This window comes from Oikopleura dioica, chromosome 2 (assembly GCF_907165135.1).
Source record: "Oikopleura dioica chromosome 2, OKI2018_I68_1.0, whole genome shotgun sequence".
Lineage (NCBI taxonomy): Eukaryota > Metazoa > Chordata > Appendicularia > Copelata > Oikopleuridae > Oikopleura > Oikopleura dioica.
In genome coordinates, this window is record NC_137292.1 from 12,978,489 (window position 1) to 13,005,176 (window position 26,688).

The following is a 26,688-nucleotide window of genomic DNA, read 5'->3' on the forward strand; positions in this document are numbered from 1 at the left end:
ATAAAATATCAAAAAAATGATGGAAATGAGTGATTTGTCTGTATTTATTTCCTAAGAGACTAGTACATTTCGAGGGTTAATTAAGGCAGTGAAGAAGAAGTAGGAAGAAAAGTGATAAATTGATTACTTGAAAGGCACAGCCCGAGCAACCTAATTGCTTGGCGAAACTGACGCTTTCGACTTTTTCGATATTATCGATCATCTCTGTACTCTGCAGATCTTCAGCTTGATCTTGCGCAAGTTCGCAAAATTGCTCCTCGCTCTCTGCCACTTCCTGGGCTTTCAGCGTCTGCGTAAAGTTACGTGGCTCGATGCAATTATTTCGAACTCCATTATTTGGCCCTTCTACCGTTTCGTCGCCAGTATCGCAGCATTGAACCCAAAGCATGAGAAGATTCGTAGAAAAGATTGGGCGAAGCGCGAATTTTCGCTCGTAGCATTGATCGATGGGATCTCCTGGAAATTTTGATGGTCCCTAAAAAAAAGACGGTAGATTGATTATTGAACTGTTCGTATTACCGGACAAACAGTAGTATAATCACTGGAAGTATCAGATCGTCGGTTGAATTGATAGATCGTGTAGTCTACAATTCTTTCTACCAGATGAGTCATAGTATGTTCTTTACCTTTGATGCAGCTTCTATCGATATGAAAATCCGAATTGATCTGATCCTCCAAATCCAATAAAATGGGACTGTTGGTTTGGTTCTGTCTGCTGGTACTTTGATAATTGCGAAACTCGAATTTTTGAAAGAGTTTTGGCGGGTCGGTGATCATCGTTTCGAACAAAGTAGGGTCCACTGTTCCCAAGTGCTTACCAACCTCATCGGTTGCCCTCGAGCTCAGGTATACGTAGCCAAAGTCATCAATAACAAAACACCTATAACCACCCGAGCACTGCTCGTTTGGCTTGTTCCAGTCGCCGCAAGGACTTCCGCCAACCGCATCGAATATTTGCCGATGATTGAGTTTTTCCTTTGAAATATTAAGTGAACAATCAAAGTTGAACAAATGCTTACTCTTATCATTCCCAGAAGGTACTTATTCTTGACTTGAAAGCCAGTTATCATCATTGGAGCATATTCGTTTTCCTGGATCTTAGAATTCTCGCCAACATAATACGCCCTTGTCATAAGAAACGAATCACTGATTGGAGACATCGTGAAGATGTAAGTTTTCGAAGGATATCCAACTGTCTTCTGGTAATACAGAGGATATCCAGATTTGGAAAAGCGTCCATAATCATCCAGAGCCGTAATTGATTTTTGTTGTCCCTGAGGCGAGTTGTCTGAAATGCGCTTTCGATATATTCTTCTGTACTTCACTTACCGAGAAATCTGATCAAGCCACTTCTGGTCAAGCAAAAGCCAAAGTCAATCATAAGTCTTGCGTTGTCATTTTGATCCCTGAACACATCAGACCAAATATTGATCAAGCTGGACGTGATCTTGACATCATACAGAAGTGCGTCGATCATATTTTCTTCGCACTCGAATCGCGGGTTTCTCCAAGATCAATAGAGTGAGCATTTACTTATTCAAGAATTCAAGGTACCTTTCAGTCAAGTACTCAGTCAGAGCTTCTTTCTGAGTGAAATCGCGACAATCGTCACGTCTCGTAGCCGTCTTCTTTCGAGAACAGTATCTTAAGGGACGCGGGCGAGCAGCGCGGAGCCGAACTTCACGCGCTCGCTATTATTCTTGAAAATGAGATTTTTCAAAATTTCTTTTTGCAAATATCATCTACAACTCTTCAGCTTTCTATTCCAGTTCTCAGTTTGTCTCTAGCATTATTTACTGACGAGCTAGCGAGAAAAAGAGACGCGCAACTTCAAAAGGCATCAAGTCCTTCAATCTTCATTATTATTTCATGAAATTAGCACCATTGAAAAGCCCATGAAATTCTGAGCAGATCATACGTATAGCGCTAAGCTGAAAATGTACTAATTGCGCAGAAAGCGCTGATAAACCTAGGAACTTAGCGCGCTCCGCACGGCAGGGCGCTCCGATTTAACTATTTTTGGCTCCTTGGACATGATTCCTGCTGGGCGCGCGCTAGGTTACCTTGTTTATCTGATCATTATCGCTAATTAGTACATTTTCAGCTTAGCGCTATACGTATGATCTGCTCAGAATTTCATGGGCTTTTCAATGGTGCTAATTTCATGAAATAATAATGAAGATTGAAGGACTTGATGCCTTTTGAAGTTGCGCGTCTCTTTTTCTCGCTAGCTCGTCAGTAAATAATGCTAGAGACAAACTGAGAACTGGAATAGAAAGCTGAAGAGTTGTAGATGATATTTGCAAAAAGAAATTTTGAAAAATCTCATTCTCAAGAATAATGGCGAGCGCGTGAAGTTCAGCTCCGCGCTGCTCGCCCGTGTCCCTTAATCAATAAATCAGCAAAAGAAACCAAACTACTTGATCACCTCCATTGGTTTGGCAAAGAGATCTGATTGGCATTTCTTAGTTCCCTTAGAAGCTCACAGAGATAGTCCTGCCTTGGCGTACGTGTTCGATAATTCGAGTTGCATGTGTTCCCTCCAACAAAACTTGTTTTATCAGATCTAAACTTTCGCGACAAGCCAATATTCGTGTTCGCATGTTCGCTCGGAATCGCCTGGCCGACGATGAAACCACCGCTGATCTTTTGAAATTGAAATGTCGTCTGAGAAAAGAGGAATCTTTGGCAATGATCGTAGTAGCACTCTGGGTCCCTAAGATAATTATTTCTCCTTAACTTTAATCTTGAAGAAAATCACACCTTCTATCGCATGTTGGGTTTCCAACGCAATCAAGAGGCATTTTTACTGGAACATTTTTGAACTCAAGATAATTTTTTCTGCTCATTTTGTGTAGTATCAGTCGAAAATCCTGAACCCAGTTTGGATCCGAAATGTACTCGAGCTGGTGGAGAGACATGCTTCGATAGGATCGCCGAACGGTCATCTCATCGATGGTATCTTGAAGGTAGGGATGAATTATTACGAAGCCGCTTTTGTTGAGAAGAAACTGCCGAGAATTCGGGGCCATGTTCATCGCCTTGAAATGCCTTGAAATTTTCCACAGCGGTAAATCGACTCCGGCCACTCCAAAGAGCCGTGTTATATCTGGCTTTTCCACGTCAGTTCTGTAAATTCCAACTGTGCTGGACAGTATCATATCCTGAACATCTACCCCTCCTATTGACGTTTTAGAGTAGACTTCGCTCCATTTTGGGGCTAAGTGTCGGATTTTGATCAGTTTTAAAAAAATGGCTTTGAACAAGATCAAATCCATTGCTTGATAATAGGAGTTTTTGGCATTGGCAAGCTGTCTATTCATCACGTGGTAAAACTTCATGACATTTTCTTTCACATCAGCAGGAGAAGCGACATGCGAGAAGTAACCGCAATGAGTACAAGCTTTCTTAGGTTAGTTACAGTTTTTCCGCCTTATTTTTCGAGCACCGAAGACACTCAAGTCTTGATTATTCACTGGACTCATTAAACAAACCCGTTCCTATTTTTTTCAGGCGAGATGCATATTTGATGTCTTTCCCGATTAGATAAGTGAATATTCTTATATTATGCATTTCCACTTCCATCATTCCGATCGACTTTTTTACTTCATTGAAGCGAGCGAGATCCTGCGACAAAACCCCATCCGTTACGAAGAGCATGGCGCGCGATGTGCTCACTGGCCGGTTCGAGTTCTTGAGCACTCGGTAGCCAGTTTCAAGGGCAGACGTAAAATTTGCTACTCCCGTCGTTTCCACTTTCTGCAATCGAACGGCGAATTCAGCTTTGACTTTGTCCGTTGCACGGAAGAGTTTGTTCTCGTAGCACGGATGTACGAATCGCGTTTGATCATTGTAGCTGATGATTGTGAAGTAATCCTTTGAAGTCAAGCTCTCGATGATATTTCGTATCGTTAGCGTCGCTAGAATTTGACGATAACCTCATTTAAAGGTTGATAGCTATGATCTAATTAGACTAAGAAGCGGGTTTATACAAATTGCAATTAACTCCAGGTCGTTAATTAAATCGAAAGCGATTGGAATCGATTTGTCCTAGCTCCCCGAACTGACTATAAACCTTTTTCCTTTCATTGAGCCCGACGCATCGAGGGCAATGACGACCTCTTTGGGGTAATTGATCGTCCCAATGTACCAATGTTCGAAACGCGCGTCGTAGTCGATAGGTCTGTCAAACTCGTCCTTCCTCTTCCACTGCGGAGTTGGGTAAAATCTAGTGAAGCCAGAAGACGAGGCGAAATATTGCCAGCTTGAGACGCGGCCTTTGCGGATGTTTTGATAGAAGTTTTGGTCGAGTTCCTTTCTTTGTTTCATCGATGAACATGGGAGATTAAAGTAAGAAATGAAGAATCCTGCGATTGATTTTTAGTGAAACATTCCTTAGTGTACGTCGCTCCCCTGACAACTTCGGTTGATAAAGAATAGACATTGAAAGGTACGTGGACTGCTGACTGGTCAAACGAAACATCTGTTTTTCGGGGTGCCTCGATTGTTTCTAGCGTTTTCTCACGATCTGCGGACAACGCAAGCTGTTAAATAAATCAGCGCCCGGTTCCTATCTCCCCATTCGCAAAGCATTTGTCCTGCTGCATATTCGAAATCGTCATGTTGCGCAGCGAGCTGTACTTATCATCTTCATCTTAAATTTTCATCCATTTACTTGGATTTCAAATGCATTATGAATGCATTTAAGAAATGAATATGAATCCTAAGGAAATAAGAGATAGGCAATTTTAAATATTTTCTCGCTCAAGAGAAGATGAAATAATTTATTGGGGCCTATTTTAGATAATGAAAAATTACCTATAAAAAGATAAGGGTGCAATATTAACCTGTATTAACATAGCCGGCATTGTAATAAGTTTCATTTTCCCAAGCCGCGCCCTTGCTTGATTTCTCTGAAGACCAGTTGAACTTGCCAATACTTCTCTTCAGTGCTTCTTTGATCTCTTTTACGGCGGCTTCTGTGTTGGCTATTTCTCTGTCTACGTTCTTTGCAAGATCATCAAGCTGCTTTGTGAAGTTTGTGCGAAATGATGTGATTTCTGAGGACTCGGATGATATTGGATTGCGGATGTCTGGCCGCCATTTTGAGATTTGATTGTTCATGTGCATTTCGACATTGTTGGATCTTTTACCAAATCCTTGCTGAACAAAAGTGTTCGCAGAAGACAGTTCTAATTTTGTACTAACCTCAATTTTTCTTGTTAAATCTTCGCTCACAAATCCAACACTTTTATAAAGATCGATCGCCTCTGTCGCCTGTAAAACTGTAAAAATTCGAATGGGAAAGAACTTCATTGTCTGTCTCTGTATATTTATTTTCGTGTGGTTTCTGGTCAAGTTTTTATTATTCCTTGTCGAAAGTCGGAGACTCAGAAATTGATGCGCAAGCCGCGCATGTGGCGCCACCAGCTGACTTTAGCTCGCTATCAATTTTTCAAATTGGAAATCCCTAATAAATCATTTGCGGGAATATCTGCTGGTTTAGGTGGACCATTCTATTGTGGTAGCAAGTTTTTCTGATATTATTTTTTATCCTGAATTTGAATATTTTGACTCATCACCAATAATGACTTCCGCTCCAAATCAAAATCAATTTTCAATAATTCTTCGAAATGTCAGAGAACGTTCCCTCGATAAGCATCCAAAACCTCCGTCATTCTGCAGAAGAGCGGCAAAAGCTCTTCAAGGGTTTGACAAAAGTCGGCTTCCTGTACATTTGCGACCACGGTGTCCCAAAATCAATTACCGACCGAGTCAAGAGACTATCGCCGGACGTTTTTCTTGCTGACAAATGGGAAAGACAAGAGCTCGCACAATGGAGAGAGGGAAAACTTTCGTACGGAGATATTTACAACGAAAAAGACCAACGCGTGGTGAATGAAAGATCCGATGTCAAATTGGACAAGAAGGAAATCGATGAAGCGTTTTTCGATTATATTTCAGAAATGTACAGAGTTGGTATGTTTCGAGTTTTGGCAAAGTTAATTCATTATTAGGGGAAATCCTTGTTTACTGGGTCGAAAAAGTCTTGGGACTTAAAAATGGCGCTCTTTCAGAAGCGTATGGAAAAGACCCCATTCTTGTTCAGGAGAGGATACTGAAAATAGCGATGTTCATTCTAGTGCTAAAGGTATCCTCATAAAAGCATATTAACTACTATCATACTAAGCCTAATGAACGATGGGCTTTTGTGGAACATGTTGATAGAAACTGGTTGATAAATGTTTTATTTCGCCGTGACTCTTCGTTGATTTCAACCAGAAAAAAGTAGTATTTTGACCTTCCTCATGCAAAGTGAAGTCGGCGGCTTGGAGATGGATTTCAATGGTAGATGGGAGGAAGTTCCATTTAGAGAGAACACCTTTACCGTCAATCTGGGGAATATACTTGAGCATGCGACTTATGGTGTCGTCAAAGGTGAACAATAATGCATCGAATAGAGTAGATTGGAGTAAATTCAGCGACCTGGCATCGAGTAAGAATGCCCGCAAATCAAAAGCGACATCAGTGGCCGACTTTCTTCACGTTGAGCCCGAAGTCAACTTTGTTTCAAATTCAAGACTTTGCGTGGAACAAGGACAACTACCAGCGTCGTCTGATTGAGGCTCGTAAACAAACTAAACTGAGCTAAAATGAATTATTAATAGGAACGTGCTCGTATTATCGGCAACGATAATCGCCACCAAGCAGAAGTTCTTACACCGGATACAAATATTCTTGAGTGGCTAAAAGAACACTCAAAAGAATTCGAGGTAAAATTCTCCGATTGCACTGACTGTTATAATTTAAAAGGCGCGAAAAGATTTCCCGAAAGTGGATTCACAAATTTTGGAGATGGTTTCGCGGAAACAAGGGGATGAAATTGGATATGATGTGGCGGAAAACGAGTTTAGATATCAAAACTACGAGTCAAAAAAGTGATTATTTTTGCAGTTTTTTGTACAGCAGATGTAAAATAAATTTCAACAGTGAGAATCACGGTATTCGCTTATCTTTCAAAAACCTAAAAACAAAACCAAAATGAGGCTAACTTGATACGCTTGTTACGACGATAGACTGACAGTCGGTATTTCTAGCGACACGAAAAAAAATCTGATTTGGCCTCGGGTATACCGTATACGTTGAAGTTCATGTCTGGAACGGGTTTTTAAATTCGAAATTTATTTCGGGACGTTGAAGTTGAGCACTCTGAAGTTGACAGCTCTTGTACGCTGCACGCGGTTAAACTTACACCACCAAGAATGCTTGGTGCCCAGCATTATATAAAGACTATTAACGAGCTGATTTTCAAAGAGAAACTATGAAAGTCTTTACCAGTTTGATTTTAGGCTCCTTTTTCGACCGGGCCCAATCCACAACCACTTTTACCCCCGTCCAAGGAATTGCTAAAACTGCATTCGAAGGAGAGATTCGATGCAGAAAACTTGGAGGTCATCTTGCTTTCTTCCGAAATGCAGCTGAGTTCGAGGATTTCAACGAAGCAACAGGCCACGGCGGTAGCAATCACTGGATCGGTGTCCAGCAAATTGGATCCTCATCAACCTTTAAGAACGTTGACGGAACAACACCATGGCTGAATTGGAACAACGGCGAGCCAAATAACTCAGAGGAACGATGTGTTGAGCTATACGTTCAGCCGGGTGATGAACCTGCTGTTATGAACGATAAATCATGCTCCGCCAGCAGATTGTATAGTTGCCGAATCGACGATCCCCCAACTTGCGCAGACATCGAGCCTAACTGTAACGCGTCAAATTGCGCGACGGGCGGTTTCGAACAAATGTTTTGCCCAAAGACATTTGGGCTCTGCGACACTTGGACGCCTCAAACCATCGGTGATTTAACCTTTTTGGATAATTGGACTTCTGAAACCTGTGTTGACAAAAGCCCGGCTTGCGAAGGGTGGGCAAGTCGAAACCAATGCATGGTTAATCCAGTGTACATGCTGAAAAAACTGCCCTGTCAGTTGCAAGCAATGTGAGCCAACCTGCGCTGGATTTTTGGAACTACCTGATGACATAACCATGTCCTTCTCGAAAGCCAAACGAACTTGTGCTGTAATGGGAGGATCACTCGCATACTTCGACTCTGAAGAAGAGTACAATGTGTTCAGAGCTGGTAGAAGCGCTGAGCGTAATGATTGGATCGGCATCAAAAGGAATTCAAGACTTTTCAAGACAGTTGCGAAGACTATTCCCAGCTGGACAAACTGGAAAGACGGCGAGCCTAGCATGGATGACACGACTAAAGCTTGTGTCAAGGCAGGATACACGGGTCGTTGGAACGATGAAGACTGCAACACCAAGTTCCAAGTCACGTGCAGATTCGAGGATTCTAGCTACTGCGAACTCTATTAAGAATCCCTCATTTGAGCTCTAGCAAGAGGAAAACTTGCTGCTTTCGATGAAATAAGATATTCTCAATAAACTGTTATCTTTGATAAAAAATGATTTCTTTTATTGCATTTGAACAGAGTAAAGAAGATTCGTTCGACTATAGGTAAGCACAAAGAGTAGGCGTCAGATACAGTATGTTGTTTTGCATTTTTTTCTTTCGAAATGATCAGGAATTCGGTCTCATGGCTTTGAAGAGATTCTGGAAGAGAAGAGGTCTTCTATGTCTTCACTGTTGAAGTCCATGTAGTTTTGTTTTTCCTTAGCAGCTATGGAACTTTACACAAGAGCAGCCGTGAGTGATAACATCCTCGATTTCTACGATTTGATGATTTTGCGTAATAAGGCGGATTGAACTTGTTGATGTGGCAGCGCATCCGACATTTTTCGAGATGCTGGTTTCATGAATCGAGTCATAGCTAAAAATGGAAATGAGAAAAGAACGATTCTTCCCAGACAAAATAGAAGCATCTGGCGACGGATGTTTATAGATAGATATAAATGAGCATATTTTTACATAAGAAGTAGTCATATTTTTTGAAGGCTGAACTTACAGATGATTTTTGCCTCTGATCAGGGATCCAGGGCAGAATCCTCCACACATTCCAAGGTTGAGGTACCACTTTCCTCTTATTTCTAGCACGGATGGGTGATTTTCTTTCCCAACCAAGCGGGCTTTTGTATACGATTCCATATGCTGAATATAAAAATTGAGAATTACTCAATTTGATGCTGGAATAATAACGAGAAGTTCAGGATGAAATCCGGTTAGCGCACGTGTCTCATTAATCAGTTTGTATATAGTGTACTTTCTTACCTCGATGGAAAGATAAAGATCGTGAAGAGAACATTTCGTATTTTCGCAAAAATCTTGACGATGATAGAATATTTGTTTGGTGTTTCGGGCGGATCTTGCCAAAGAAAGCGGACTGATGCTTTCTGAGCTAGAAAAAAATTAATCTTCTTGCATTTTCTTTTTATATTTACCTGAAACAATGAGGTGGCACAACAAATTTATCCTGTTGACTTGGCAAACTGACTGGAGACTGATGGGCACACTCGATTATCTCCGATAGTTTTTTGACGAGTAGATCTGGCGTAGTTGCTGCAACGAGTTTTAAAAGAAGAACTGCCTTGACAATATTTGACATTTTCCACTGATTATTTGGGATATTTTTGTTTTTCTTTGTGCGGAATGAGCAAATAAGTGGTGTGAGTTTTAGTGTTCCGAAATTGCTTATATGCTTTGAGAACTACAACTTAGGGGCGCTAGCGACGCGCGGTGTGTTTCGCGTCGAGGATGATGGCGCCCTGATTGACTTTTAGTCGTGATAAGGTTCTTTCAATTTCGTCTTCGACCACTGAAGTGCAGATTCTGGTATCAAAATTACATTCTCGCGCATGGATAGATGAATTCTCAGAATCTATCGAGTAGTTGCATCTGCATACAGTATGCAGCATACTGATGAATATTCTTCGGGGATCATTTAACAAAAAACATATGAATATATAATGTGACGTATATTTCTTAATAACTTATTATTATTGAAAGAAACTTTTCTACGTAAAAATATAATGGAACATAACATAACATAGTTTTATGTAATGTGAATTTTCTGTTATCCTTCTTAATCATACCGATATAATCATAACTGTATGAGATACAGTGTATATAAAGACAGATTGTAGGTGTACCTAGCAATGTAAGTTTCGCCCATGTCGTCACACTATCAACTGATTGTATATCATAGCTATATATAAAAGGCTACATATTATATAGCCTACAAATCCTACTATCATCCTGTGATTCTATAGAAGTCAGTCTATCAGTCTAATACAATCAGTAGTCTATCAGAAACAGAAATTTATATGTATAGACTATACAGTATAGTATATTCTATGTATAAGTATAACATATTCTAAAAAATCCTCAATAAGAATCATAGCGTTAGAATGAAGTGCGTCTCCAGGAAAGAAGCTTACTACTGTCGAAAAATTCTCTACCCTTTATCCGCCAATGACCTTTTATGGTCGGAACTAATTTTGATTCCCTTTGAAAATGTCATTAGTCAATAGTTACGACTGTCGCAGAAAATTTAACTCACTGTTACTTATTGCTTCTATTGCTCTGTAAAGTTGACATCGTCAACCAAATGATTAGTAAAATAACTTTTTGACTGAATAATTTCATGTAGGTTTATTAATGAAAGCATTCAGATTAGTATTGTTCTGATAGCATGCTCTCCAGTCACCAGACGAAGCGCAACTTTGAAGCCAGAAGATTGCCACATAATCTTAATAGTATTTAGGCATATAGGGTATATGATATACCGTAAATCATATATTTAGGCATCTATAAAAGGCGTGTCTCTCGGTACGTCTCGTCGTTGAAATTCTCTTGACCGTTTAGGATGAGTCGAAATAGCTCGATTTTGACAAACGCGATATATCATATAGAATGGTATATGATGGGATATATCATATATGGAATTTTTATAATTTATCAATAACGTAATGTTCAACGAAATCTCCTATGTGGACATTGAATTTCCATAAATTTTCACTTACTGATGCTCCAGAAATAATAAATGCTTCCCACGATAGCCACAAAGCAATAGACATAAAGCTTACTTGGGATCCAGTCTAGCAATAAAATCTAGTCAATGTTATCAGTTTGATGTCTTTGGATCCCAAACAGTAGACTGTCTATTATCAGCGCGATGTACCTCCACTCATCACTTACAGTACTTTCATCGTCGTTTTGCTGCATCGTTGTAGTGATGAAATCTAAATGAACCGCCTCAACCTCTTGAATAGTAACGCACATTCTCAGTTTTAAAAGCCGCTTTCTGAATTTCTATTTTAAGTTCTCTCAGCAGCTGCGAATGTAATCATATGGAAACAACGCTTTTGAAATTGGGAGCAGTTCTTAAGTTCTTCAATTTGATTGTAATCGTTTTGGTATTGAATCAATTTTGAGATTAAGCTTACCGATAGCTTCTACCGCTGGCCTGAAACGGGCTTCTTTCTCTAATACCGTATTAACTTGTTTTCGTGAAACGAAGCCCGATTCCTGAGTTCTCGCGCTAATGGCCGTGTTGTATTTCGCACTGATGTCGACATCGCCTTTCTATCTTGAGAATAATCTTCAATTGTACCTCGTTTACGCACGTATAACAAAGAGATTAGACCTCGTGCTTTTTAGAACTTGATTTCAATGAAAATTACGATCCTGAACAACCAAATAGCTTCGAATGGGTGTTAAACATAATTTCTGACGCTACAGCTTTTCCCCCGTCTTCTTCAAGCTCTAGTTCGTAGCACATTGATGTCGTTTTCGCTAGAGAATCGTTAGATATAGAATGGAAGATGTTCCCTTACTATCTTCTCCGTGAGAGTTTCTTCTTGGCATATCAATTTCAAAAGGAGGGGGTCTCTTGATATTCAAATATCTCGCGATGTAGTCAATGAAGATGACTTGAAAATATCGAGGAAGCTTGTGAGTCGCGCTCGATCGGAAGTGTACATTACAAACGACGACGCTCATAATCACGGAGAAAGATACCATCATGATTGTAAACAGCAGATAGCTACTTTTGAAAGGCTCATTTAAGCAATTAGATTTTATCCTTTTAATAAATCTGTCTAAAATGGCGTAATAGTTTCTTGAATTAAATTTTTCAAGCCGTATCCTGAGAAGCGGTATTTCCATCGACGTTTCTGGAGTATGCTTACAAAGAAAATAAATCATAAGCTTCCGTCTGCCCTCACCTTAGCTAAGAGCGTAAGAAAGACTGTCTGTCCGATCAAAATGGAAATTGAAAGCGTCATTTTTTCGCAGGCATCCGTTGGGAGGTAGAAGACGAAAATAGAGAGGAAGAACATTAGCCATATAGGGAGAATCATGCTAAAAGATATCATTCGATTTTCTTTAAGGGCAAAGCTGTGACATAGCTATGGGTGTAAGCTGTGACATTTATCAAAATATTTGACAGATGCTCTTATGAGCGATGACTGAGTTAACGGAAAAAGCTACAAGGAAGGAAAAAGAATCTTCGAGGTCATACTTACTTCAGGATGTAGAATAGGGGCATTCGTTGGAAGTGATATTCAAAGTGAATCTCCTTGAAAGACAGGTCGGAGTCCATAGAATCGACAATCGAGATATTTGTTCGCAACTTTAATTGGCTTTTTAACATACTTTTTTACAAACTTAAGGTACAAATGAATATAAGCCCGAGTCACAAAACCCACTCGGCAGAAACATTTGAGCCTTCAACATAAGAAGTTTCGCCGGCAAATGTTAGGTTGTAGTCGAGATATGAGTTTTCTGCTCAGGATAAAAAGTGTTCAACTACAAGTAGCTTGTTAGTAAGCAAGCAAAGCGTGTTAAAATGATTGTCTTTCAGTAAGCCTTTCCAGAACCCATTCAGCGGAAACATTTGAGCCTTCTACATACGACGTTTCAAGAGCAAAGTCATAGTTAAAATCCAGATTGCGCGCGTCTAATTCTAGGGCTAAAGCAAGCGAGCGAGAGCAGGTTAACTTGAGCTTGAGCTTTATCCCGTAACAAAGTCGGTGGATCGGAAAATCAAACTGCATTTTTGTCGATCTATTTTTGATAAAAAATATAATTAGACTAGTAGCCATGGAGTTGACCGATTGATTCTCTAAGTCTATTTTCTGAAACCAATTATAATTATCAAATCCTTTACAAAGGGAAAGACCTTGACATTCAGCGAGCAAGTAGATTTATAAAGAGCTGCAGATAATTCTTCAAGAATAGATCTATCATAGATGTACAATTATATGAAACATAGTAATTCAATTTTACTTTGCCTTGGATCCAATACACATTATCCAAGACAATTAATATACAAGAAGCTTTTACGCATATAAATATCGTGAATAAAGGTAGATTTATGCAATCATGAATTATTCGCCGGCACTCTTATTTTCGAAGAACCTATCCTGGCGGCATCCATGAAATATATCCAGTGTTGTAGAGCTTCAACTTCGTTTTGAACTTAGTTTCAAACACACCGTCCTTGTTGTTGTAGAACACCGTTCCAGGCTTCCAAATTAATTGGCTATTGATATTCGTCACCGATATATTGCTATTAATTAATGAGAAAAACGAAAATCAATTAAAGGTACTTATAGTCTTCTGGATTCCAGCTAAGGCGTTCATCAGTCCAGTCAACCACGTTATATCCTATTAATTGCTTTAGATGAGCAATAAAATCGTATGGCTTACCGGCCATGACAATTTCTTCCTCTCGCATCTTTATTGTAAGAAGGCGTTGAACAACCATGGCTCAGGTGGAGGTTTTTTTTAATAGCTCTAATACAATTCACAAAGATTATATAAAGTGATAAAACCGTAAAGTGATTTTCTACCGCGCTTGAATAGACAAGCATTTTTGATTATATAATAAAATCATCCGATGATAATTGAAAAGAAACGAGATGAACTTCATGGAATTTGTATAACCTCCGTCCCGAAATTAACTATAATTGGCGACTGCATTCCATCCTCCATCATTTGATTTGAAAACGGAGCGATGTTCTTTTCTAATAAAATTCAAAACATAAAATTTGCAAAAATTATTGAAAGATACCATAGCCGGAGAGAATCGTCTTTTGTAATTTATTCTCCCACCATCCAGGCGGAAGCTGAGGACGAATCATTTTCGCAATATTTTGTGCATTTGCAAGATGAAATACGAATAGGGCAATTAGCGTACTTTTCATTCTCTTTCGCTCTTATTTTTTGCGTATTTTCGCACCTCCTAGTTAGCGCCCATGGCCAGCTGATAGCGCGATTTGCAGCTTTTTCTTTTAGGTAGAGGATGAAAGGAACCATCCTGTAAAAGACACAAGGTCTTAAGGGGATGGTGGTCGAGAATCGTATTTCTTTCAACAAGAAGAAGATCTTGGTCTTCTTAGTTGATGATCATGATTTTTCCTACCAACGCACCAAAAGATTATGGAAATTGACGTTTTTCCGTCAACGTTAAGTATTTTCTCTTCCTAATTTCGATGAGTAGAACTTGACCAAATAGTGAGGCGAATAATTTATTGGCAAAATCATAACTTATTGATGAAGAGGCAGCGTTTTGAGAACACTGTGGTATGAGAAGATCAGTTGTAGTAATGTGGCTTTATACCAGTATAAAGCAGAAAAATGGCAGTTTGAGAAGAGGGTAAATTTTTGTACAGTTTAGTTTAAGTGTGTTTGGATTATTATTGTTTCGTAAAAAACTTGAGAGCGTAGCGTCGTATGTGAATATTGTCGGTGTAATTCCATTCTTAAATTAGGGCTTGGGAGCCAATAAGTTTCAGAAGCTCTTACCTATAGATATTGAAGTTTCCTTGGTATTGAGCAAATATGGTTGGTCGCCCGAATGCTCGCCAATTTGACGTTTTGAGCAGCCAAAGCCGGCAAAGATTCGCACGACATCAGAGGGGTCCGACCTGAACTCTTCGAAATCAAGGGTGATTGGCTTGCCATCGGGAGAATCAATTTTGTAGATGCATTTTCCTTGTCCTTAAATCAAACATGAAAGAATTTAGCCTCGTTTGTCGCAATACCTGTCCAGCTCTGAGGGTGATTTTCGGAAAATAAGAATCTTGGAGTTGCGAGCGCAGTTTGAAATTTTGGACTGCCACATTCGAGGATGCTCTCACAGTTTTCTTCGTCTTCTCCGTCCGCGCAATCATTGATACCATTGCAGACCTAACATCAAATGATTGCTGGATCTTTATTTAGGACTTACAAATTCCGGCGAGATGCAATAAACTTGGCGCATTCCTGTGGACTTGCACTTGAACTGACCCTCGCATGGATAGACTCCATCGACAGCGATTTCTTCGCGGAAGCTTTCGAATCTCATGTCGAGCAAAGAGTTCTCCGTTTCCATATCGATTTGAAGAGTCAGCGTACCGCCTGGCGACGACGAAAAATACTTCGGCACGGTCTTGTAGACAAGCCATGTGTGGTTGATGGAGTCAAATGTTGAGACTTTGAATTTCCGGTCGGAAACAAGCTTGTCTATTCGAATGATATTGATGGAATTTGGTGAAGACGGAATGATCCAACGGCATTTTGTAACATCTGTTGATACGGATACCTTGTTTATAGATTAATTTATGTATTTCTACTACTTTTATAACTCTACAAAATAATATCTGATATTTATTGGGGCCAATATTAAAATAAAAAGGAAAATAAAATCGAAAGTTGTTTTTTTTTTCAGACTTACTGATGTTCCTATTTTTTCAATCCAAGAACTGCCGCCACACCCCGAGTCACATTCCCGCTCATCGGTTCCGTCCGAGCAGTCGACTTGGCCGTTGCAGACGTTCTTCCGGTCGATACAAACCCGATCTTTTTTACACAAGAATTGTCCAGGGCATTCTTGTTGAACCCATTTCGTGAGACCCTTAGTATCACGTCATCGTAAAGACCTTATAAAAGCTCTATTTCGTTACCTGAATATCCGAGACAACATTGAGTCCAGCCCTCATACTTGGCCAAGTCGCAGAGCGTCCTTCTATGTCACCGTCATTTGGTTGCGTTATTCCAATCAAGTGCCATTTTTGATTCCACGACTGACAAAAGAGTCCAGTGCCGTGGTCATCGTGAAATGGCTGGACAAGGAGCATTCTGTAACCAGCTTTGAGCACGTCTTCGTCGCTTGATGTTACTAAAGCGAGACATGAGTTTCTTAACGTTCTCGAATATTGTGTAACAGTAAGTAACGCCTGTAAGAATTTTTTACCTGGAACCATGCTCTGCCATTTCGTAAACGTATCCCCGAGCAGATCTCTTCTATGCCCAACAAGTTGGCAAAGATGCGGCTTCTCCAAAGCAAAGTCAAATCGATGCGTTTCATCAAAATCGAAACAAACTGGATACTGCATGATCTCCTCCGAGCTTTCAATTCCAATTAAAGCCATATTGCCATGATCCTCGAGATCGGAATTATGCAGGATAATTTGCGTTACTCGTTGAATTACCAAGTCGCCTTGAACGGAAAAGTGTTCTATTTTTGTTTTTTCAATTGGAGGTTATTATTGATAGAATCATATTCTATTTGTCATTCAAAGACACGACGAAACGGAATCGCTCTGGAAAAAAGTAATTTATGAAAAAACATTCCTATGCTGAAGTCTTTCGTCGTGACGTTTATATCGTACTCATCATCGTTTTCCTCTTGACAGCCTCCATAAGACATCCATGACGTTTTCGATTTTGTCCTTGTTACTCCTTTTTGAACACATCTAGCGGAGGTGATGTACCAGTCTTTTGCGACCATATGAACCGAGCATTCAAACTTACTTTCATCGGTTATAAATGCGCGTTTTGTGCATAATCTCTGTATCATAAAATGATCTTATATATCATATATTATACATGTATATGATACATGTATATGATATATGACATTTTTTACATCAGATATGCTACATATCATATGTAATTATTTCATCATATATGGCTTAAAATTTGGATAATAGTAGATTTTCAAATCGATGCATCTCTAGTTGAGATCGGTCCATCAGTGCAATTATCTGATTTTAAAATAGAAAAGAGGTAGTTTCTGAAGATTCTATTTATAATGTTACTTTCTTTGAAGAAAACTCCATAGAAAGCCTCATCTTAATTATTTTATCGCATAAACTTACATTAACATTCCAATATCAAATGGTTACATGTCTTAAAATAGATGCATAAACCGGCTCCTATTGAAGTGAAGAGATGCAGTCCAAGCCCATCTATATTGAACATTCATGAATCTTGCCCTTCCAATAGCCCAACCCATAGATCTAATATAAAAATGATTGTAAACACGGATGTTAACAAGACGAACCTTGGTTCAGGATCAGGGAGCCCACAAACCGGCGATTCTGTGACTGTAGAGCAGCCAGCCTCATCGGCGCCGTATCGACAATCCCACTTTCCATCGCATAATTTTTGAGTCTCCTCGCCATCGCAGAAATTAACATAGTTGTCTTCTCGACAAGCGGCGAGATTCTTGTACGATTTATCCTCACAAAAAGTTTCATAAACTTCTTTAGATTCTTCAGACAAACAGTTTTCCTCGTCCGCTGAATTTGGGCAGTCGGAGTAGCCATCGCAGCGGAACTCAGATAAGATACACGTAAAGGCGTCATCCTCGCAGTCGAATAGACCGTCTCCCGTACAATCTCGGCATTTTCCTTGAGAAATTTTAATTTGGTCTAAGGCCATGTCGCTTCTATATCCGGCGCCCGCCTCGGCTTCCCAGACGAGATTGAATTTGGTGTACGGATAGAACGTAAGAGACACTTGCTCCCATGGCTCTTCTTCTTCTTCGACTCGCTGTTGCCCATGCTGCTCCCAGAGTAAACTTTTCCGTCTGCCTTCATATTCTTCATTCACGAGAAACAGTCTCAGCGTGCCCATATCGCTGCCATACATATCGAAATAAAACTGAATACAGTGAGGATCCAGATCAAGATTAACATTGTCCGCTTCTCCGAAATAATCAATAGTGGGCGTGAATACTCGACCAAGGCTGCCTTCGTTCTTGTCTGTCGCTTCGAAATAAATATAATAGCCAGTAAGGGAAACGTCGTATGGAGGGCCAGTCTCTGAGGATGGGGTTCCATCCCGCATTCGAATCCACTCGGCAGTGTTGCCAATACCATTGTGAAAGTCGCACATGTCAAAGTCGAAATTGCAGGTGAAAAGAACATTCGCTGGCATTGGCGTTGTTGGAGGTCGTTGTATAAGCAGCACGTGAATTTCGAACCCCTCGTAGCCGTGCACGTTGTCCGACAAAAAGTGCAGACGCGCTTTTGTGCTTCTGACTTCAAGTCGACTCGGGACTTCTTTGCCCAAAGCGCCACAAAGTTTCATGCCCCAGCCATTGTTTCCCTCGGAAATCGAGAGAGAATCGAATTGGCACTCGTTTGATTCTTCAACATGAAACTGTTTGACGTCAAGTTCCATCATTAGTTCCTCATTGCTTATTCCAATCTCCCAGATACAATCGGCATTTGTCGGATAACCATTTGGAAATCCGGGGGATTTTAGAACAAGAACTCCATTTCGAATATCAGATGTATAAGGACACGTCGCATTGTAGCTCGGCACAAGATTTTCCGCAGCGGTTGTATAAGTGGACGGAGCATTGGTACTGGTGGAATACATGAAGGATGAATCAAACTCATTAGAATTATCGATGACGTAATCTTCAACGCGGAAGTACAGCAGAAAGCCAAGATGTTTATTCGTGTAATTGATGTCTTGATCGGTGGAGAAGCGAATAGTCACTGCTCCGTCAAATACCGGCTCCGGCGCTCCGTACATTTGAAGGCCAGGAGCGTATTCACGGCCGATTCGAATTGTTCCCAGTGAATCTGTAACGTCTAAATCGTCGTATTCGAACTCAAGATCCAATGTTTCGAACTCGAGGACCACTCGTTGATGCGCCTTCGCATCTATCATCCAAATACATTCCTTATTTAGCGGTTTAGTTTCGAAGAAAATAATGTAGAATTTGGAGTCCAAATTTTGGACTCAAATGAACTTCAATGAGAATCGAAAGCGAATGATTCTTTAATATATTTTCTTTGCTGTGGACGAGGCTGAATCACTAAACCCTTCCTGATGCCCTGGGTAGGGATTCGGCCAGCTTGGGCTAGCTATATAACCGGAAGTAGGGCCTAGTTTCCCGCCGCAGCTGCCGACAACTTCACTCGCCAATGCGTGACTTCGTCGCTGCTGATAGACCACATCGATGCGGAAGTAAGCCTCTACTTCAGTCAGCCCGACGAATTGAATGATGACCTGAGAACTTGTCTCAATCGGTGGCGGAAGCTCAGACCCAGAATATGAAGCATAGAAGTTATTTGGTAACATCTTGTCAAAATATATATGGAAGAGGCCGACGTCAGCTGGGATGTCGAACTCAGTAAATTCTTTTGAGGTTAGGTATGTTTATTCGAGCATTATTTACTTCCGGGGGAGACAAGACAAACTAATGCAACGTCTGGATTCTGATTCAAATTTCCGATATCTAACCTTCCTATCAACGTAATATACCCATCTGCAGCTTTCGGTATAGTCCAAAGACATTTGCTCTCGGCAACGTTTTTCATAGATGTTCCCCATTCGAAATAGAAAGGCTCGTCTAGGAGAGGACCACCACACTGGGAGTCAAGTCTTATTTGCGTATCTTCCATCGGCATTTCATCGAGAAGACGGTACTGAATTTGGAAACCAGCCCAAATATGCCAGAGCTACGATATAGTTTTAATTTATGTGACATAAATTAGCTTCGTTCATATCATACCTTATGAGTACCAGACGTGAATCTGATGGTTATATCAGAGTCGTTTATATAAAGATTTTGACTGAATGCTGCATCGTCGAAGTGTCCGATTCCCGAGTAAGATTGAATAAGATTATCTGGCTGAACTTCACCGGCATAAATACGGAGTCTGCTTCTTGTTTCCTTAATTTCGGGTCATATTTATAAAAAATACCCTGTGTTTACCTCTTTAGGCAAAGCAAAATACAGCGGAGAGAGCTCAATCACACGTGCAGATTGCCTCATGATTTTTACCGTGCAGTCAATATCCGGTCCATATTCATTTGGCCAGCCGTCTGACTGGATAAAACCGGAACGTCCGCGTGCGACAACTGCACCACTACATATTGTACTCTCCGGTTTACGGGCAGTCAGTTCAGATGGTTCGGTATCTGTCTGGAAATTCGTCGTTTCCACAATCCAGTCCAAATATTTATCAACCCTGGTCAATACATCAGGAGCATTCTTCTCCGCACACCCGCTTGACCAACTAACGATTCCTGTTAGGTAGAAGGTTCCGTTGTTTTCGCACATTAGAGGCCCGCCACTGTCACCATGACAGATTCCGACACCGCCGGTGTCCATCTTTCCAGCACACAACTGATTGTCTGTAATGGGTGAGCCGTTTCGAGCAAAATCAACATGCGAGTACTCCCCAACACCGCATTTCGAATTGGGAATAATGGGCGAAGAGACATCGTACATGATACTCGGGAACCCATTCACATTATCCTTATGACGGGTAAAATATTATAACAACGAATATTCAAGAATTAAATTACCTTTGAGAGCTTTCCCCAACCAGCTAAATTACAAAGATTTCCTGGACCATGAACGAATTTCAACGTTGGGAGGCATATCGGCTTAATTAAGTTCTATAGGTTTAATCAAGCTCGAATTCGAGTGCGAATAATTAGTCGGCACACATTTGTTTAATTGCGAGTTTATGTTCTCTTAAACGCAATTCCAAAAACATGTTTTTGAACTTATCCTGAAGATATTTCGAAAAAGAGAGTTTTCTATCCAGCTGAACAATTGCAATATCGTGATTCGGTACGTTCGAATCAGGGTAGTACTCTGGATGAATATAAGCTTGTTTCACACCACGACGAATAATCTCAGGAGATTTGTGATTGTTACCACCAACGAGGATGGTATGAACTTTGGGTAAATTCTTATCGAAGCAATGTCCTGCAGTGAGAACGAGTGAATCGCTTATGATCGCGCCACCACAGTTATGAACATTTCGAATTTGAAAGGACGCCATCCAGGGCCACTTGCCAAGATAAGTCTTTGACCCACCAACAATGCGGGTTACAGGGCGAGTGTTGACTTGTCGTTTGCCGCAAGCGTAGCTGGCACAATCTACTGTCCAGACCTTTCTCCCTGGACATGTTCCTGCCACAAGTTTGCCCTGAACCCAGTAATCTCCAGCAAGGTCATCAGTTTCAGGTAACGCGACAACAAAATTGTTGTTGTATGGAGAAACCAAGTTCTCATAATTAAAAGATGAAGCCGCCCAGAAGCCCATTTGATAGCAGAGTCGATTAGCTATCTTTCTTGTGAAGTTTTTGTCAGCGCAGACTTGTGCCCAGCTTCCATCGATTTGTCGAACCTCTGCAACGTTAAACCCGTCGACTTGGTTCTCGCGAACGCAGTCAAGCTCGTCGTCTTCAGCCAAGCATCCAGGGTTTCCGTCACATTGGTAGTTGTCGTGAAGGCATTCGCCGTTCTTGCAAACAAACGAGCAATATGAATCATCGACTTGCTCGTACGAAATGAGCGGCATAGCATTTATCTGACCGTCGGCAGTAATCAAGACCAAATTAAAATCAACGATTATAGTGGCTTCGTTGCTGTTCAAGAGATATTCTTTGACGACAGTGCCATTTATACCCTGCTCCAAATCGACAGAAACTCCGCCGTAATAAGAATCAAGCGTTTTCAATCCTTCGAACATTGTCATGAATTTGATCTGATCAAGATCGCCAAACATTGTGACCTTCACAGCGATTTTCTTGCCCGGTCTTCCATGGATTCGCCACAAACACGAGGATCGTCCAGGCTTTGCTCCTAGACTTCCTTTAGTCTCGAAGTGTTCCGACTGGTCTCCACAGCCACTTGCGCAGCCCATTTCATCTGACCAGTCGTCGCAGTCATTGTCCGTGTCGCATAATTGATATGGCTCGACGCACTGTTTCCGATCACTTACGCAGGATAATTTTCCGTTACAGTTCGTAGCTGGACAGGCGCCATTTTGAAGTTCGATCCTAGACAGATAAGTTTCGTAGAGCCCCTTGTACTGGATCTTGGCCATGGCGCCCAGTGGAAACTTCTCATCGTCAAGTTTAACATCGATTGCCACGTCGACCCATGGATAGATCTTGTGCGGATTCGGACGTTCAAACTTGTGGAAAAGCGCTTTTTCGTATCCATCGATGAGTAAATTAACCTTAATCTCGCCAGAAACGCGTTGTCGATAGCGGAATAGAACGCAATACTCGTCGTAAAAGGGCTTGCCGATGAAGAACTCGTCGGACTCATAAATGCTGTTCCATTGATTTTCTGATTTCAAAGTGATTGTATATCCTGGTTTAAGAACAGGAGCAAGTAATTCCGGATCAAATGGAGATTTCTCGTAGAGACGGTGTTGATGCTCGATGGTCAGTGAACCTTCATTTAGATGGAAGAAACAGTTTTCAATGTCCGCTATTGAGTTGAAATCGCACTTGTTTTGTCGAACAAAGCAACTTTTTTGGTCGATCGTAATATCGTCGACCAATGCAGCGCCGGACTTTCGCTCGGGCATAATTGCAATGAATGTCAAGTCATATCCAACTTTCTCAGTGGTCAAAAATTTATAGATAGTGAGATTTTTAGGGTTAATTGAACGAATCAATAAAATAGCCTTCATCAGCCTAGAACATCTGACTTAGAAGGGCATACCTTATATTAATAAAAAGCGCCCTGGCTAATCTAACGAAACTTCTTCTATAGAATTTCCTTTTATTAGATATAGATAATTTTATGACCAGCCCGATAGGCTTCGGAATATTGATTGCCACGTGCTCCCTAAACTCTCCAGTCGAGATTCCTTCAGACGACCATAGCAAATTTCCATTCATATTAACAACAAGCTCAGGCGTGAACACAATCGAGTATGAAAAACGTAAACACCATGAACTCGAATTTTCCGTCGGCTCCGAAGATTCTGCTGGTTGATGAACAGGCCATGTAAAGAACGCCATTCTTGGCTTCTTTGAGCCACTTCCCCAAGCTGAAGCAACGAAGTAACTGTATTCCTCAGCCGATGATTTAAGCTCTGGGACGTTCGTATCCAAGCATTTGTATGACTTGACTGTTCGGAAACCTTTATCCTTTGCATAGCTGCTTGCGAAACTATTCACTTCTCTGAAGCTTCCATCAGAATGCTGCTTGTACGCGAGTTCCACTGGGCAAAATACAGTAACTGCATATGATCGAACATTCGCGCGACCTCCTAAGATTTCACAAATGTCGGTATGATGAGGGAATTGAATGTGTCGATAGACTCCTTCGCGACTGTCAGAAATGTATATTTTGAACTCATCGGCATTCTCTGGACATCTGACAACGCCAATCCAAACAGAATTATGCCGTTTGATGAACTTCGGATTCTTGCCCGTTCCACAACCACCGCATACATCTACATCATCTTCGTGAAAATCAAAGATGCGCCAGTCTGAGTCTTCTATGTTTCCAGTCTGCCAATCTGGCGAGACGATTGAATTTGTCTTACTTTAGTTCAGCCTTGTTTTCATATTTATATTTCAAAAAACACCTTATCTTTGAACCATTTCCTTCGAAAGTCTAGGTGGTATTATCTTAGCAAAATCAGCTACCCAGGAAAAGAAGCTCTCCTGCGTATCTGGAAACTGAATACCGCAATCTTCTTTGGCTCCGAATGTACACTTCGTTTTTGCCTCACATATCCCGTTTTTAATTCTTATGTCGTCAATTGCAATATCCGAAGAGAATGTCCGCCCTCTGACCGCTGTAAGAACAATTTGGAAAGGACCATTCGATGGTATCACGCTTATTTCAGACTCCATCCACGACTGGCCCTGGTCTCCTGATTTCTGCCAAACGATAGACTCGACAGAATCAACTTCGTCACGACGTTCCACTTTCAGTTCTCCCATTTGTGCTCCATTCATCATATACTTGAAAGAGAGGCACACAGTTTGACTGATAACGCTAGAAACCAACTCGGACTCATCGTCTTCGTTGATTTCCGAAGCTTCGAATAGAAGATAGCGATTGTTTTCATCGACGGAAAATGGCCCAGTTTCTTTGGATGGAGAAGGCTCATCTGTTAGCTTCCAGTTGATGGAACTCTCTCCGAAGTTCCATGTGCAGAGGCCGTCTTGAAATGTGCAATTTGACGAAAAATCTAGACAGTTTTGCTCGTCAGAACCATCGCGGCAGTCAAACTTGCCATCGCAGACAAGACTTTTGCTTTAATATAAGGTCAGTTTTATGATTTTCGTCAAAAATAAAGAAAATGAAATCAAGGAAGAGAACGCATCATTAGACAAAATATGACCCCTTTCCTTATGCATCTTTTAGTCACATCACAAACAAAATCATCATCTTCTGTGCATTTTGGCTTTTGCGGGCATTCGAATCCTAGAAATTCCAAGTCTTCATCCTCTCCATACTGGCAATCGACGAACCCATCACAGAAATACTCTTTCGGGATACATTGTTTGCTTCTTGGGCACATTTCTTCCCAGACCTGGCAGGACTTGGAGCAGTACTCGTCATCCTTCGAGTCCGGGATGCAAACGTCATCTTGACAGAGGCCAACGGCGCATGGAAAGTCCATTTTTGGTTTGAGCTTCACCATCATCTCTGCATAATCCGGAGCATTGTAAAAGTCAACCCAGGTAATATCACCAATTTTTCCAAGCGTTTGGCTAGCGAAAATGATTTATGCTTGGTTATATATTCTCAAAATATTTAGTATAAAAGATACCTAATTGACAACATATTTTCATCGGACAACGAAGCAGAAAATACTCTCCAAAGTGCCTTGCTTTTAATATCTTCAGCCATTATTTCAAAGTTATCGCCGTTTGAGTCGATTTTCTCAACCCTGTTCATCAATGAGTTCCTCCAGCAGACGTCCCCGGTTTTCAAGTCAACGGAAAGTCCATCAATATCGGTATCACCAAGGCTGAACCAAATCATCCTCTGGCCTTTGCCATTCAAGTCCGACCGCGAGACACTTTCGAGAACGCCGTCGCGAGAGGACCAGTACAGAAGCCGGCGGATAGGATCGACGGCAATAAATCGTGGAATTCCATTATTAGAGGTAATAATTTGCTTCGTCGCTTTAACGTTTCCCTTGAACATGATGGAGAAATTAAGCATAAATTTAGAGCAAATGACGCGGGATTATATAATTGATAGGAATTTCAAAAAATAATCTTTCTTCGCATCATTTCCTGAAGAGCAGCCGAAATAGACGCAACACCGATGGAATACGTCCACTGATCAGTAAAATATAAATTCTCTCCATACTTGTCAAGAGCAAGCCCAAAAGGCATATCTAAATCTCCGACAAGAGTGAGGTGAGGATATCCGTTCATTCCGGTAACAAGGATTTTTCGGTCTTTTGGCTTTGCATAGATCATGTATTTATTCGTCATTCTGGAGATCGGCTCCCAGTTTTCATAGTAGAGAACAGCCCCAATTTCATCAGGAGTTGTGGATCGAATGTTTGACAAACATTGAACAGCATTGCCCAGGAAAGAAAGAACGCATACTCCTCCAGAGCCGGAAAGTAAAAGATTGCGATCTGTGGGATGGTTATGATTAGAGTTAGTCATTTGTCCTGGAAGATTTTTTATCGTCAGAATGATGCTATGATTGATGAAAGTTTCAGCCTGAAACTACCAGGCAGAGTTAGTCGGACATGACTAACCAGAGTGGAAATTTTCATGGTCAAAAGCCACAGGAATTCGTTATCCTAACGACGACTAGACGCTCTACCCTTCAGGATTTTCACATTTAAATCATACTCAGTAATCGTAAAACCATTCCTAAAACTGGTTTCGTCGGACTGAGAGTAAAGCAAGATTCAACTTTAGCCGCAAGAGAGCTCACTCCATTTGATACTGTAAAAGTTTTTATCTTATAATGAGCGCCAGGAAGTAAGTTATCAAAGACCATCGTATAGAATTGGCCACCAAGAGAGTCCTTATCCGAAATCGTCGTGTTGTGTTCGGTCTTTCCAAAAGCAGAAGTGATTGTTATGAAAAAATAATCAAAGATTCCATTTTTAGGCGCAGCGAGCTTCAACTGGACGGAACTTTGTGTTATTAAACCAATCGAGATTTTCTCGGGCTCTTCAGGTGGCACAACTACTTTCCTCATGTTTGGGACGGAGACGACGTTTTTGATTCCGACTTTGGTCATCTCAACTTGATATTGTTGACCCGGGGTCACAAGTTTGAAGAAACGATGATTTTCCATCATACCAGAAGAGAGCTCTGAAGTCACACTTCTTGACTTGTCTTCCTCAAGAGGAGGAGTGATTGTTAAACGAGCAATGGAATCGTCTTGTTCTTCGTCCCATTTGACTTCAAGGAATGGTTCGTAAGTACTCTCCACGCAGGTTTCGGCACGAACTTCTAAGTTCTCCAGGGGATTTGACTCAGTTGAAAACATAATGATAATTGATTTCCCTGAATCTCTCAATAAACAGGTTCAAAATCAGGTAAGAATCAAATGTTCATCTCATGAAATTTTGAACCTCATCTTGACAATGGGTGTTATTTCGAGAGCATATGCAGTTCCAGGTCGCAGTCCTTTTATAATCCGTTCGGTCTTTGTTCCTTGCGCCTGTACCAGCTCGCCATGCTCAG

At 40.9% G+C, this 26,688-nt stretch overlaps 9 protein-coding genes across 9 annotated transcripts; 2 read left to right on the forward strand and 7 right to left on the reverse strand.

The window, feature by feature from the left end:
• Positions 1 to 67: 67 nt before the first annotated feature.
• Positions 68 to 3,216, reverse strand: LOC145697054 (voltage-dependent calcium channel subunit alpha-2/delta-3-like). The gene is made up of 8 exons (XM_081774197.1): positions 2,764 to 3,216; positions 2,429 to 2,716; positions 1,555 to 1,644; positions 1,330 to 1,505; positions 1,020 to 1,288; positions 627 to 975; positions 520 to 584; positions 68 to 475 (listed from the first exon to the last, which is right to left on the reverse strand). The coding sequence occupies exons 1-8, from the start codon at positions 3,159 to 3,161 to the stop codon at positions 77 to 79; spliced, it is 2,034 nt and encodes a 677-aa protein (XP_081630323.1). The 5' UTR covers positions 3,162 to 3,216; the 3' UTR covers positions 68 to 76.
• A 1,314-nt stretch (positions 3,217 to 4,530) lies between these two features.
• On the reverse strand, positions 4,531 to 5,359 carry LOC145697076 (uncharacterized). The gene is made up of 3 exons (XM_081774225.1): positions 5,209 to 5,359; positions 4,848 to 5,163; positions 4,531 to 4,654 (listed from the first exon to the last, which is right to left on the reverse strand). The coding sequence occupies exons 1-3, from the start codon at positions 5,314 to 5,316 to the stop codon at positions 4,557 to 4,559; spliced, it is 522 nt and encodes a 173-aa protein (XP_081630351.1). The 5' UTR covers positions 5,317 to 5,359; the 3' UTR covers positions 4,531 to 4,556.
• Positions 5,360 to 5,633: 274 nt separating this feature from the next.
• Positions 5,634 to 6,163, forward strand: LOC145700756 (uncharacterized). The gene is made up of 2 exons (XM_081778083.1): positions 5,634 to 5,979; positions 6,018 to 6,163. Exons 1-2 carry the CDS (start codon positions 5,634 to 5,636, stop codon positions 6,161 to 6,163), a joined length of 492 nt encoding a protein of 163 aa, XP_081634209.1.
• A 1,143-nt stretch (positions 6,164 to 7,306) lies between these two features.
• LOC145697072 (E-selectin-like) lies at positions 7,307 to 8,015 on the forward strand. The gene has a single exon (XM_081774221.1). It carries the CDS (start codon positions 7,322 to 7,324, stop codon positions 8,000 to 8,002), a length of 681 nt encoding a protein of 226 aa, XP_081630347.1. The 5' UTR covers positions 7,307 to 7,321; the 3' UTR covers positions 8,003 to 8,015.
• Positions 8,016 to 8,533: 518 nt separating this feature from the next.
• Positions 8,534 to 9,591, reverse strand: LOC145697074 (uncharacterized). The gene is made up of 4 exons (XM_081774224.1): positions 9,402 to 9,591; positions 9,232 to 9,358; positions 8,969 to 9,111; positions 8,534 to 8,833 (listed from the first exon to the last, which is right to left on the reverse strand). The coding sequence occupies exons 1-4, from the start codon at positions 9,563 to 9,565 to the stop codon at positions 8,677 to 8,679; spliced, it is 591 nt and encodes a 196-aa protein (XP_081630350.1). The 5' UTR covers positions 9,566 to 9,591; the 3' UTR covers positions 8,534 to 8,676.
• A 1,853-nt stretch (positions 9,592 to 11,444) lies between these two features.
• LOC145700757 (acetylcholine receptor subunit beta-like) lies at positions 11,445 to 12,613 on the reverse strand. The gene is made up of 6 exons (XM_081778084.1): positions 12,486 to 12,613; positions 12,186 to 12,321; positions 12,101 to 12,144; positions 11,796 to 12,007; positions 11,643 to 11,754; positions 11,445 to 11,544 (listed from the first exon to the last, which is right to left on the reverse strand). Exons 1-6 carry the CDS (start codon positions 12,611 to 12,613, stop codon positions 11,445 to 11,447), a joined length of 732 nt encoding a protein of 243 aa, XP_081634210.1.
• A 662-nt stretch (positions 12,614 to 13,275) lies between these two features.
• Positions 13,276 to 13,800, reverse strand: LOC145697080 (neuronal acetylcholine receptor subunit beta-2-like). Its single transcript, XM_081774230.1, has 3 exons — positions 13,672 to 13,800; positions 13,572 to 13,629; positions 13,276 to 13,531 (listed from the first exon to the last, which is right to left on the reverse strand). The coding sequence occupies exons 1-3, from the start codon at positions 13,727 to 13,729 to the stop codon at positions 13,381 to 13,383; spliced, it is 267 nt and encodes an 88-aa protein (XP_081630356.1). The 5' UTR covers positions 13,730 to 13,800; the 3' UTR covers positions 13,276 to 13,380.
• A 679-nt stretch (positions 13,801 to 14,479) lies between these two features.
• LOC145697060 (uncharacterized) lies at positions 14,480 to 16,460 on the reverse strand. Its single transcript, XM_081774209.1, has 7 exons — positions 16,199 to 16,460; positions 15,909 to 16,123; positions 15,680 to 15,859; positions 15,194 to 15,547; positions 15,009 to 15,153; positions 14,770 to 14,964; positions 14,480 to 14,725 (listed from the first exon to the last, which is right to left on the reverse strand). Exons 1-7 carry the CDS (start codon positions 16,374 to 16,376, stop codon positions 14,661 to 14,663), a joined length of 1,332 nt encoding a protein of 443 aa, XP_081630335.1. The 5' UTR covers positions 16,377 to 16,460; the 3' UTR covers positions 14,480 to 14,660.
• A 41-nt stretch (positions 16,461 to 16,501) lies between these two features.
• Positions 16,502 to 25,240, reverse strand: LOC145700758 (uncharacterized). Its single transcript, XM_081778085.1, has 13 exons — positions 24,795 to 25,240; positions 24,343 to 24,735; positions 23,611 to 24,274; positions 23,009 to 23,550; positions 20,718 to 22,695; positions 20,560 to 20,640; positions 19,964 to 20,509; positions 19,760 to 19,921; positions 19,424 to 19,706; positions 19,062 to 19,385; positions 17,291 to 18,983; positions 17,172 to 17,246; positions 16,502 to 16,766 (listed from the first exon to the last, which is right to left on the reverse strand). Exons 1-13 carry the CDS (start codon positions 25,190 to 25,192, stop codon positions 16,517 to 16,519), a joined length of 7,389 nt encoding a protein of 2,462 aa, XP_081634211.1. The 5' UTR covers positions 25,193 to 25,240; the 3' UTR covers positions 16,502 to 16,516.
• Between the last annotated feature and the right edge of the window lie 1,448 nt (positions 25,241 to 26,688).

What these genes read in the sequence shown, in the direction of transcription:
- LOC145697076 (XM_081774225.1), bottom strand. Translation starts at nt 5,316, where the DNA reads ATGAAGTTCTTTCCCATTCGAATTTTTACAGTTTTACAGGCGACAGAG. An exon ending in ATTTAACAAGAAAAATTGAG is followed by an intron (nt 5,164 to 5,208) that starts GTTAGTACAAAA and finishes ACTTTTGTTCAG; the next exon opens with CAAGGATTTGGTAAAAGATC. An exon ending in TGCCGGCTATGTTAATACAG is followed by an intron (nt 4,655 to 4,847) that starts GTTAATATTGCA and finishes TGAAAATTTAAG; the next exon opens with ATGAAGATGATAAGTACAGC.
- LOC145700757 (XM_081778084.1), bottom strand. Translation starts at nt 12,613, where the DNA reads ATGTTAAAAAGCCAATTAAAGTTGCGAACAAATATCTCGATTGTCGAT. An exon ending in AAACTCTCACGGAGAAGATA is followed by an intron (nt 11,755 to 11,795) that starts GTAAGGGAACAT and finishes ACGATTCTCTAG; the next exon opens with CGAAAACGACATCAATGTGC. An exon ending in CTATTTGGTTGTTCAGGATC is followed by an intron (nt 11,545 to 11,642) that starts GTAATTTTCATT and finishes TTCTCAAGATAG; the next exon opens with AAAGGCGATGTCGACATCAG.
- LOC145697072 (XM_081774221.1), top strand. Translation starts at nt 7,322, where the DNA reads ATGAAAGTCTTTACCAGTTTGATTTTAGGCTCCTTTTTCGACCGGGCC.
- LOC145697054 (XM_081774197.1), bottom strand. Translation starts at nt 3,161, where the DNA reads ATGATACTGTCCAGCACAGTTGGAATTTACAGAACTGACGTGGAAAAG. An exon ending in ACTGAGTACTTGACTGAAAG is followed by an intron (nt 1,506 to 1,554) that starts GTACCTTGAATT and finishes TTGATCTTGGAG; the next exon opens with AAACCCGCGATTCGAGTGCG. An exon ending in CGATAGAAGCTGCATCAAAG is followed by an intron (nt 585 to 626) that starts GTAAAGAACATA and finishes AAAGAATTGTAG; the next exon opens with ACTACACGATCTATCAATTC.
- LOC145697074 (XM_081774224.1), bottom strand. Translation starts at nt 9,565, where the DNA reads ATGTCAAATATTGTCAAGGCAGTTCTTCTTTTAAAACTCGTTGCAGCA. An exon ending in GTGCCACCTCATTGTTTCAG is followed by an intron (nt 9,359 to 9,401) that starts GTAAATATAAAA and finishes ATTTTTTTCTAG; the next exon opens with CTCAGAAAGCATCAGTCCGC. An exon ending in ATCTTTATCTTTCCATCGAG is followed by an intron (nt 9,112 to 9,231) that starts GTAAGAAAGTAC and finishes TTTTATATTCAG; the next exon opens with CATATGGAATCGTATACAAA.
- LOC145697060 (XM_081774209.1), bottom strand. Translation starts at nt 16,376, where the DNA reads ATGGCTTTAATTGGAATTGAAAGCTCGGAGGAGATCATGCAGTATCCA. An exon ending in ATGTTGTCTCGGATATTCAG is followed by an intron (nt 15,860 to 15,908) that starts GTAACGAAATAG and finishes CGTGATACTAAG; the next exon opens with GGTCTCACGAAATGGGTTCA. An exon ending in ATTGCATCTCGCCGGAATTT is followed by an intron (nt 15,154 to 15,193) that starts GTAAGTCCTAAA and finishes ATTTGATGTTAG; the next exon opens with GTCTGCAATGGTATCAATGA.
- LOC145697080 (XM_081774230.1), bottom strand. Translation starts at nt 13,729, where the DNA reads ATGGTTGTTCAACGCCTTCTTACAATAAAGATGCGAGAGGAAGAAATT. An exon ending in GGAAGAAATTGTCATGGCCG is followed by an intron (nt 13,630 to 13,671) that starts GTAAGCCATACG and finishes AGCAATTAATAG; the next exon opens with GATATAACGTGGTTGACTGG. An exon ending in TGGAATCCAGAAGACTATAA is followed by an intron (nt 13,532 to 13,571) that starts GTACCTTTAATT and finishes ATTAATTAATAG; the next exon opens with CAATATATCGGTGACGAATA.
- LOC145700756 (XM_081778083.1), top strand. Translation starts at nt 5,634, where the DNA reads ATGTCAGAGAACGTTCCCTCGATAAGCATCCAAAACCTCCGTCATTCT. An exon ending in TTCAGAAATGTACAGAGTTG is followed by an intron (nt 5,980 to 6,017) that starts GTATGTTTCGAG and finishes ATTCATTATTAG; the next exon opens with GGGAAATCCTTGTTTACTGG.
- LOC145700758 (XM_081778085.1), bottom strand. Translation starts at nt 25,192, where the DNA reads ATGCTTAATTTCTCCATCATGTTCAAGGGAAACGTTAAAGCGACGAAG. An exon ending in ATTTTGCTTTGCCTAAAGAG is followed by an intron (nt 19,922 to 19,963) that starts GTAAACACAGGG and finishes CCCGAAATTAAG; the next exon opens with GAAACAAGAAGCAGACTCCG. An exon ending in AGGGCATCAGGAAGGGTTTA is followed by an intron (nt 18,984 to 19,061) that starts GTGATTCAGCCT and finishes AGTTCATTTGAG; the next exon opens with TCCAAAATTTGGACTCCAAA.